Genomic DNA, 10,624 nt, shown 5'->3' with positions numbered 1-10,624 from the left:
GTTTGCTTTGGTTTGGCTGGGTTGAATTGCAAGGGAAATTAGTACCTTTTCACTGAGCAGAAAGAATGGGCTCCCTGCAAAGGGAAACTACCACCAATTCTTATTTTGGTGCACCTATTCTTGTACTCAAAGATTTCCAGGCCAGCCCTGAAAGACTTTTTGGAGACCAAACTTACCTTTTCTAATGATGTCCAGTTTTTAATTTGTGACTTTTTACAGATGAAGAAAAGGTGGATGAATGAGCCAAGCTGAGCATCACCCCTAAGAGGTTGCTTTTCAGGGTAAGCTGTACTAACATGCTTGAATAGAGATCATGACCCCTGGTGCAGTAATCCCAGCTACTTGGGAGGCCAAGGCAGGAGGATTACTTGAGGCCAGGAGTTTAAGACCAGCCCGGGTAACATAATGAGACCACATCTCAAAAAAAAAAAAAAAAAAAAAAAGTCATAAGCCTTAGCTGGGGAGACTCTCATGGCCCCAGCCTACTTAATGCACCTCTGGGCATGCTAAGGCCCTCCCGGCTCTGGCCCACCTGTTGTTCTCTTCCTAGTCTTTGGCTGGTTGTGGCCACCTCATGCACACAGCATGAGCGTACGCTTCTGACAATGATACGAGGCTCTCATTAGTGGCCCCTCCTGTAGGTCCTGTTGGAGAACAGAGGGGAGACTTTTTACTGCCCCCATTTCCTTTCCTTGAATTTATATTCTTTATTTTTATTTTTATTATTATTATTTTTTTGAGACAGAGTCTTGCTCTGTCGACCGGGCTAGAGTGCAGTGGCCGAATCTCAGCTCACTGCAAGCTCCGCCTCCCAGGTTTACGCCATTCTCCTGCCTCAGCCTCCCGAGTAGCTGGGACTACAGGCGCCCGCCACCTCGCCCGGCTAGTTTTTTGTATTTTTTAGTAGAGACGGGGTTTCACCGTGTTAGCCAGGATGGTCTCGATCTCCTGACCTCGTGATCTGCCCGTCTCGGCCTCCCAAAGTGCTGGAATTACAGGCTTGAGCCACCGCGCCCGGCCTATATTTTTTATTTTTTTAGTGACAGGTCTTGCTCTGTTGCCCAGGCTGGAGTGCAATGGCACAATCATGGTTCACTGCAGCCCCAACCTCCCCTGCTTAAGTGATCCTCCCGCCTCAGCCTCCTGAGGAGCTGGGACTACAGTCTACACCACTATGCCCAGCTAATTTATGCATTTGTTTTTAGAGATGGGGTTTTACCATGTTGTCCAGGTTGGTCTCAAACTCCTGGGCTGAAGCAATCCTCCTGCCTCAGCCTCCCAAAGTGCTCAGATCACAGGTGTGAGCTACTGTACAGGGCTAGTTTTTTGTTTTTTGTTTTTTTAATTGTTTATGTGCTTGCATTGGACACATAGATATCCTTCCTGAAAAAAAAAGTTCATCCCATTAGGTTACTGACATCCCAAAAGGACTCCATGTCAGTGCCCTGTTCTATGGACCTGCTGTTAGATCAGCTGCCTGCAGTTCCTCCTCCAGTTGCTCCTCAGTTTCTTGGTGCATTTGTAGCTAAGTATATCCTTGCACTCTCTAGGAACTCTTTGCAAATCAGTTTTATTTTTAAGTAAATATTTGAATGGTGTAAAATAAGAAGTAGCTACCCATGGGAGCAAAGCAGTAAATACATTTTTTAAAATCTCCTTTTTAGGCTCAATAAATCTACTTTGATGTGTCTATAGATTTTGTAAGGACACTGATACTTTAAAAAATTAGATTGAAAACCATATTCTAAACTACAGACATAATCTACGGATTTGCATAAAACAATACAGTGTAAGTTATAATAAGGGTTTTGGTTTGTGAGTATAGCACATTTGAATGTTAAAAGTATTGTTTTGGAGAATTAGAATCGTTCAGGAGTAAATGGTTAAAGCTGACTTCCTGTGTCTCGCATACAGGAGAGAAACCAATTGCCACGAAGCATTTTGCCGTGTGGGTAACCCTCCGGGAAGTGTAGCGTGCTGCGTATTTGCATAAATCCCAGTGGATTGGGTCACCCGCCGTGTGCCCACGGCTTGAACTCCCAGAGCTGCGCTGCTGGGGGCGAATCGCTGGAAGAACGTTCGCCTGAAGAGTTCAGTGCTGATGCTGCTCTTTTCCTTCCCAGCGGCAGAGTTCGGGGAGCCCACTTCCGAGCAGACGGGGACAGCTTCTGGGAAAACTGTTGCTCAAACCGCAGCCCCGGTGTCCTGGAAGCCCCAGGATTCTTCGGAACAGCCACAGGAGAAGCTCTGCAAGAATCCATGTGCGATGTTTGCTGCTGGAGAGATCAAAACGCCAACAGGGGAGGGCCTTCTTGACTCACCCAGCAAAGCCATGTCTATTAAAGAAAGGTAATGAGATTCGGTGAGCGAAAAGTAATTCTCTCGGGGAGGAGCTTACAGCTTGCTTTAGAAAACGATCTGGGTGATGGGCAAAGAGATGAAATCACACATTCAGCTTCTAACAGGGCTGGGCTGTTGTCTTGGAGTAATTTGGGGAAGCTGAGGTGTTTGAGAGTGAACTGCCTTTGCTCGTGAGCCTGGTTCGGTAATGATAACAGGGCCGGTTCCAGACTCAGATGAGAAAACAAACAGAAACAGATTTCTGCTTTATTTATTTGCTTCCACTGTCCCAATGTCTTTTATAATATTAAGTTCTTGGACTATCTAGTGACAGGAGCTGAGATCTTGGCTCTTCCACTTTTAAATACACAGGATTCATATCGAATGCACAAACCACTTGTGGCTTTGTGTGAAGTATGTGTAGAGGGAGTGAAGATAAATGTACATACAAGACATACATCTTTGGGCTTAGAATCCAAGTTTTGTTTCCTTTACAGATTGTAAAATGGATGACTTTTCTGAACTGCGTTTAGAAATTGTATGTCAGGTAATAGCTTGAAAGATTGCATTTCAGCATCAAATAACACAGTAGCCTAATTTCTTTCAAAATAATGATGTAGGGTGCAGAGGAATATATTTAAATGAGACAGATACAGAGAATTGGAAGTAAATTACCTTGGGGGTGTGTTTTCCTTGTGAACTTTTAACCACAGTTGAATTAAGCACCAAAAGATACAACAGTGGAAATAAATTCAGGGTTTGATAGCAGAATAGGGTGACTAAATAAAAATGTACTGTACTCAGGTGATGGACACAGCCTGAATACCCTGACTGGGTCTCTACACATTACATACGTGTAACAAAATTTCTCATGTACCACATCAATTTGTACAAAAAGGAAAACGTCTTTAGTAGGAAGAAAACATGATGGAATAGTGACAGGAAAACTGGGTGAAGAAAAGTCATGTCAACTCCATATTAGGAGAACCATTTCCAACACCTTTTCCCACAGTTCTGCCAGCCTCGACCCTTCCTTACACCGGCCACCACACAGAAGTCTGCATGCTTTGTTAGGCACTGACCATGGTTATTTTTCTAGATACATTTCAAACTGCCTAAGACTATACCAAACCACAAAGAAAAGACTTTTCTTTTCTTTCTTTCTTTTTTCAGAGACAGGGTCTCCCTCTGTTCCTCTGTTGCCCAGGCTGGTGTGTAGTGGTATAATCACAGCTCACTGCAGCCTCGAACTCCTGGGCTCAAGTGATCCTCCTGCCTCAGCCTCCACAGTAGCTGGGACAATAGGTGTGCACCATCATGCCTGGCTAATTAACAACAACAACAACAACAACAACAAAAACTCTTTCTGGAGATGGGAGTCTCACTATGTTGCCAAGGTTGTTCTCGAATTTCTGGCCTCAAGCAAGCCTCTCACCTCCGCCTTCCAAAGTATAGAGATTACAGATGTGCACCACCATGCCTGGCCCTTCTTTCTAGTTTTAAGCCAAGCTTCTTGAACATTATTTATAAAATAATAGATGCCATCTTTTTCAACTGACAAGTTAATAAGATGGTTAAATCTGATTGACTTTCTCCTTTACTTAAGATTCATGAAAAGTTAGACCTGGCAGGCTGAGGGAAGGGGCAGAGGGGTCAGTGCAGTGAGGCAAAGGATGTCTTCAATCGGGGAAGCAGTTGGGCCTATTGAGGCTTGAAGTTCTCTTCCATGGAAACGGGGCTCGAAGAGAGTTTCATCCCAGAAACCCAAGTGTTGATAACTGGTTTGGTGAGGAAGAAGGGAGATCATTTAAGGAAATTAACAATAAATGTCACTCATACACAAGTTCTGATGCTTTACACATGAGAAAATATCCCTGGGGTATTCCCCAGTGGAAAATACTAATATTATGCCCCCTTCTTTCAAAGGCTTTTAAAGGAGCCTTCCCATCTTTGGGAATATTCTGTCCATCAGGACTTAGGACTTTTGATGAAGAAGTCCTGTGTCTACCCACTAAGCAATAATTCCTGATTTACTTGCCTGTTTTTTGGTAAATTCTAGTTGATCTGTGTTTTTCTGAAAGTTTTAATCTTACTGTAAAATTCTCATTTTTAAAACTGAGACGCTGGAAAGATGAAGCTTCTTAGCTTGGGCTTTGTGGACATCTGAGGCTTTCAAGGGTGGCTGTAAAGTTTCTGTGAATGGCCCGGAAGTGCATTCAGAATTGAATGCGTGAGCACGCACACCTGCCGGCTAACAGAAGCCATAACTTATCCTGGTCTCCAAGAGATCCCTGAGCCCAGTCTGTTCAGAATCATGATAGAAAGGAACGCTTGATTGATATTCAGCTATTCAGTTTGTTAAAATATGTTTAAGAAAGGACAAGGGACACTTTATTTAGCAGCTATGTTTGTAACAAATTACACTAATGCAAAATATATTGCCAGTGATCTTTTCCCACTTACCTTGACAGTACTTTTATTTGTACTTTGCTGGAAATAACTAAACTACATAGTTTATTTATATTTATTTATTTATTTATTTTTTGAGATGGAGTTTCGCTCTTGTTGCCCAGGCTGGAATGCAATGGCACAACCTCGGCTCACTGCAACCTCCGCCTCTTGGGTTCAAGTGATTCTCCTGCCTCAGCCTCCCAAGTAGCTGGGATTACAGGCATGTGCCACCATACCCAGCTAATTTTTGTATTTTTAGTAGAGACGGGGTTTCACCATGTTGGCCAGTCTGGTCTGGAACTCCTGACCTCAGGTGACCACCCACCTCGGCCTCCCAAAGTGCTGTGATTACAGGCGTGAGCCACCATACCCAGCCTAAACCACATATTTTTACAATTTATCTATGATAGCTTTTTCCTAAATGAGACTTTAATCTCTCCCTTTTGTGAAAATGAAATAATGAAGCTTAAACTATTTAAAATAAGAATGCTATTCCTACATTTATTTGGGCTTTACTTTTCTTTCTTGAGGAAGAAGTATATAAAATCATAGGACTTCCAGACTTTATTCTACATACCTCTGACTGCCTCATTTTACCAAAGGAGGGATTTAGCTCCAGTAGCCTCCAGGGCCATGTAGTGAATAGAACTGACCTAGGAGCCATGTCTCCAACTCTCTCCCCTGGTCCACGGCAAAACTGCAGTGTGCTCAGATTAATGTTAGAACAGCCAGCCCTGTGTACTCTATCCAGGAGAATACGGTAAGAGGACAGAAATTCCAGCTAGACAGCAGTGTTAGAAAGACACACGCTCTTTCTTCATGAATTTTCTCAGTGCACATGCTCTTAACATCGCTTATTCAAATTACACATCCACATTCACATTTCAGAGTCTAAGAAATAGAGCCTGGAATTTACAGATTTCCTTTATCGTTTTTTATCAATGGCTGTGCCCACTAAAGAGGGCAGGTCTGTCTGCTTCAGCCTTATTGTGTCAGTCTCTCCCCTGTCCGGGGCCTGACGATATTGAGTGCTCCGTGCTCAGTGCTACCCAGCATCACAGACTGCCTTCCGCATTTTGCACATGATACCTCCTCTGATGTTGAAGAGAGCCTTCAGAAGAAAGCAATATTATCCCCATTTGTAGACAAAAAGTGGAGAAATTAAGAAATTAAAGGAAACCCTCCACACCCTCCTTTTTTAGAAAATGTTTGCTGCTCAAGGAAATCTACCAAAAAGTTATTTTGCGGTTTTCATCTTTTCTGACATTGTGAATGTCAAATCTGAACCATAACCAGCGTAAAACATAGGATGCACTCGACTTTTCTCACTGGATTAGTAAAATTGTTGTTTTATAACTGTCTAAATTATTTGTGTTTCAATGATTCTTGTTTGGGAACTTCTTTGAGAAACATTGTGAATTAAATAATTCTTAAGTTATTTAGGGATAAAACCTTTGCTATTGCTTACAGAGTACGTTAGGCCTTTAGAAATCTGATCTGCACCATGTCAGAAACAGTGGCATCTGGGCTTTCTTATTTGGCGAAGAAAAATATTGGAAAATAATAAAAGAGCCTTTATTTCACTTCGGGAAATTGGCGGCGTGTAAGGACTTAGTGGAACTCCCTGAACTGTCGCAGAATCCACCTCACGCCTCTGTGGAGTTCTGCTCCAGAGGGGCCGGCTGGAGGCTCCTGTGTTTCCTGCCTGCCGGTCCCCGCCCCAACCATCCACCCTTCCCCATCCCATCCAGCCAGAGGCTGTCTCCCTGTCTCCAAACTCCCGGTTCTTACCTTGTAGCTGGGAGATTTCAGCCACTACAGGGCCCCAGATTTATGTAGGAATAAAAATAGAGATGCAGTTCCCCTTTGCTCTCTTTCTTTTCTTTTTTCTCTTCTTTTTCTAGGCAGAATCTTGTTCTGTTACCCAGACTGGAGTGCAGTGGTGTGATCATAGCTCACTGCAGCCTCAGTCTCCTGGGACTCAAATGGTCCTCCTGCTTCAGCCTCCCAAGTAGCTGGGACTACAGGTGTGCACCACCACACTCAGCTGATTTCTTATTTTCATTTTTTTGTAAAGACAGGGTTTTGCTCTGTGGCCCGGGCTGGTCTCCACCTCCTGGCCTCAAGCGATCTTCCCACCTCAGCCTCCCAAGGTGCTGGGATTACAGGTGTGAGCCACCACACCCAGCCCTCCTTTTCTGATGTTTGATTGTCTCCCACTTAAAAGACACTTTAGTTCGTTCGTGTCTCCAACTTGTGAACCAGCCAAGACCAAGATCTAATATAAGTATTTATGTATGCTGTTCAGCCTTATCTGAGATCTATGGGGTGCCTATAATTCTCTAAAATGAAGGGAGAATTCTAAAAAAGAGAGAGAAAAAACACACTTTATTTAATATTAGGGGCACATGGTTGTCGTGTCTCCTGTTTGACCCAGCCCTGACTGCTCTGAGTCTGAAGTCCTTGTTCTCACCAAGCAGGGCTCTCAGGCCAGCATTCCCTGCTGGAATAGTGTAAGGTATGGAAGAAGAGGCACCGTTTCCCTGGGTGGCCTGGCAGGCACCTGTCATGGTGGCCCTGGACCAGGCGTTGGGTGAGCGGGCCAGTGTTGTTCCACTCCCTGGATTTACACAGCCCCAGGCCAAGCCGCTGCCCAGGCTCCCGGCATCACAGTCCTGCAAACAGCACTTCAGCTTGGCAGTTGTCAGAAGCGCTGACAGTTGTTTGAATTGCACCAGCAGGAATTTATGTCCTGTGTAGACCCAGACGTCGGCTCCTCGACCCTCTCAGAGCCTGGAAGTCTGCGGTGAGCCGGAGGGCTGTGAGCTCACAGGAGGAAGGAACACATTTGGGAAGATCTCCCTCCCTCCTCAGCATGGTGGACACCAATGAGGAAATCAAAAGGGACAGGAAGAACCCACTCAAGTTTTAGTGCGTGTTATTTACGAGTTATTCATCGTGTGCTCCATAGGCTGGAGGCGAGGGCTGGCTCCAGGTGTCATGGGGGCTCCATGGAAGCACAGTTTCTTCCAGGTTATTCTGGTTACTCTATAGTCTTCGGAAGACCCTAAAGGTAACTCTGCCAGCACATGTAGAAGCAAAACTTTAGGGTTTTGGAATGGAGAAATTCTTTGGAGACCTTCCCATGGTGGGAGAAACCTTATAAGAAACCTTATAAGAAAGGAAAAACCTTGTAAGAATCCTATGCCATTCCTAAAACGGTGTGACAAAAATGTGTCTGGTCAGCTAATGTTCTACCGCAGTGAAACAAGCACAGGCAGGCAAGGGTTGCAGTCACGTCTCTCTGCCCACTAACATCCAGTGTGACCTCAGCCAATGGAATTCTTGACCCGGATGTTCCCATGTTCCTCGTCCGTGGGAATGGGGTAACAGTTCCCTGTGTCTCGGGTCACCGTGCAGATCACAGAGTATAAAGTGGATGAGGCGGTGATCTCAGATGCCACAGCTTGTGTTTTTCCAAGTCAGTTTTAGATGCCACAAAGCAACCACCAGGGAAACCGTCCTATGACACAGGTGCTGGTGTCCTTGCCCTAGACTTTTGAGAGCTTCTTTTTCAGAAGGTCTTCAAAGACCAGAGCTCATGACTTCTAATAAACTCAGGAAGATGAATTTGATTGTTTTTAAATTCATCATTTGGATCCAACCTGATTAACAAGGTGGATGGTCAAGAGGAGTAGCTGCTGGCCTGAGTCGAAGGTGAAGTGAGGGAAGCTGGTTCTGGGGCCAGTTTGCAAGGAGAATATCAGTGAGATGAGTGCCTGGCTCCACGAGATGATGAACTGGAAGGACTTCTTCCTTCTCATTTGAGTATTAAAGTGCTGGCATGCTTACTTTTTGAAAGTCTCGTTTATTGATGCTTTGAAAGCTCAAGCACAGCATGCAAATACCAATTTCTTTTAATGATTTCATTTTGTGAGATTATTTTATTAGAATAAAACTGACTCATTCAAAATAATTGGAGAAAAGATGAATCATAGTCATTATATAGTATGAAATGATGCGGATTAAAACTCTTGAAGGAATTTGGACTTTGTGTCCAAGCCCACGAACTAGCTCTTGTAGCGTGCAGGGTGTTGTTCAACCTTTGAGAATTATAGGAGTTAGGACTAAATGAGACCTTGACCAAAGGGATCTGCATGAGATTGGTAAGGCAGCCTTACCGCAGTTCTAGAGAACGGGCATGTGAGATCGTATCTGCTGCCACTTAGGAGAAAGAGGAAAACAGAAAGGAAGGGAGGAGAAGGAAGAGATTGAGGAAGGGGGCAGGTCCAGAGTTCAAAACTCCTGCCTCCTTTGGGGAATTCCTTTCTTCACAGCTTACTTCCCATTATTTGACTGAGTGAATAGACAAGTATAGATGTAATTGTGTACACATATGTAGACGTCACTGGATTCTTAAATACAAAAAATTTGTTTTCTTTTTAACTTAACAAAACATTTGTCATAGGATATATCTCATCCCACCTCCAAAACAAATATTTAATGGGAATCGGGAAGCTTGGAAGAAAGACCCTTAGAGATCATCTGGTCCAGTTCCTGATGTGGCAGATACGGGAGGGAGAGCCGAGGTACTCAAAGGGAGTTAGTGGCCAAATTGGGACAAGAGCTGATGTGCTGCTTTAAAATACACTGTTGTCTAGACGTGGTGTCTCACGCCTGTAATCCCAGCAGTTTGGAAGGCTGAGGCGGGTGGATCGCTTGAGGCCAGGAGTTCGAAACCAGCCTAGGCAACAGAGCAAGACCCTGTCTCTACCAAATGGAAGTTTTAAAAATTAACCAGGCATAGTGATGCACACCTGTCATCCTAGCCACTATGGAGGCCAAGATGGGAGAGTCACGTGAGCCCAGGAATTCGAGGCTGCGCTGAGCCATGATTATGCCACTGCACTCCAGCCTTGGTGACAAAGTAAGACCCCATCTCTAAAACAAATTTATAAAAATAAAAAATACAACATTTATGGATTATGCATTAGTGATATTGAGAAGACCTGGCCCATCAGGTCCAGCACAGAGGGGAAGGGATCTAGTTATTTGGTTTTTTCCCTACTCTTTAAATTGTTTGAACAGCAGCTCAAATGAGTTTAATGATCATCATCTTTTTTTTACCTTTTATCTTTCCCATGTTTGTTTGTCCAGTGCAAGTGCCTAAGATTTCTTCATTCATGGCAATACAGTTAGCTGAAACAGCCTCATGTTTGTGAAAAATAACCTCTCAAGATTCCAATATTCAAGCAAATTCCTAGCCATGCCATTGTTGAACTAAAGCGAGTTAGGTAACAACCTCAGTTAATTAGATTCTTTTTTTGTATATGCCTTTCCTGTGAGGAAAGTTGAAGTGATAATTTTTTAAAAATGGGTTGGTAGAAAATAGTTTCTGTTTAAAGAAGACTGATTAGAAAGACCAAATTCATTTGTAGGAAAAGAACAGGGCTTAGAATACCTGAGGAGAAGCAGTCATAAACACATCAAATTTTACCTCTAATTGAAAGGGATGATATTAAGAGACTGTAAGTGCCTCATAGCTTTAGGTTTTTAAGCCCACGTCTGCATTATTTTCTGCAAGTAGGAACTAAGATACAGCTTTAGTCCTTTCATGTTATTTCACCAAGTGAACAGAAGGCGTCACTAGAAGACATTTTTTCTCTGAGGACGGTTCTCTTGATCTCAGCCCAAGGGCAAGGGAAAACGTTCCTTGGCTGGGATGACGGTGCATCTTTTATCTAGCAAGTCACATTTCGGCTCTGTGTTTCAATCAACTGTAAAATCTTCGGGGCCATCTTAGAAAAGGGACTTTATTATTTTTCCAGACATG

The 10,624-nt window shown here is 43.7% G+C and overlaps 1 protein-coding gene across 1 annotated transcript in view; it reads left to right on the top strand.

The window, feature by feature from the left end:
• Window positions 1-1,972: 1,972 nt before the first annotated feature.
• LOC105480060 (supervillin-like) overlaps window positions 1,973-10,624 on the top strand; it is a 43,093-nt gene continuing 34,441 nt past the window's right edge. Inside the window, 1 exon segment of the mRNA XM_071070282.1 lies at window positions 1,973-2,349. Coding sequence (XP_070926383.1) covers window positions 2,102-2,349 — 248 coding nt within the window. The 5' untranslated portion in view covers window positions 1,973-2,101.

This window comes from Macaca nemestrina, chromosome 9, assembly GCF_043159975.1.
Source record: "Macaca nemestrina isolate mMacNem1 chromosome 9, mMacNem.hap1, whole genome shotgun sequence".
NCBI classification, from domain to species: domain Eukaryota; kingdom Metazoa; phylum Chordata; class Mammalia; order Primates; family Cercopithecidae; genus Macaca; species Macaca nemestrina.
This window is presented reverse-complemented; position numbering and strand designations above follow the sequence as displayed.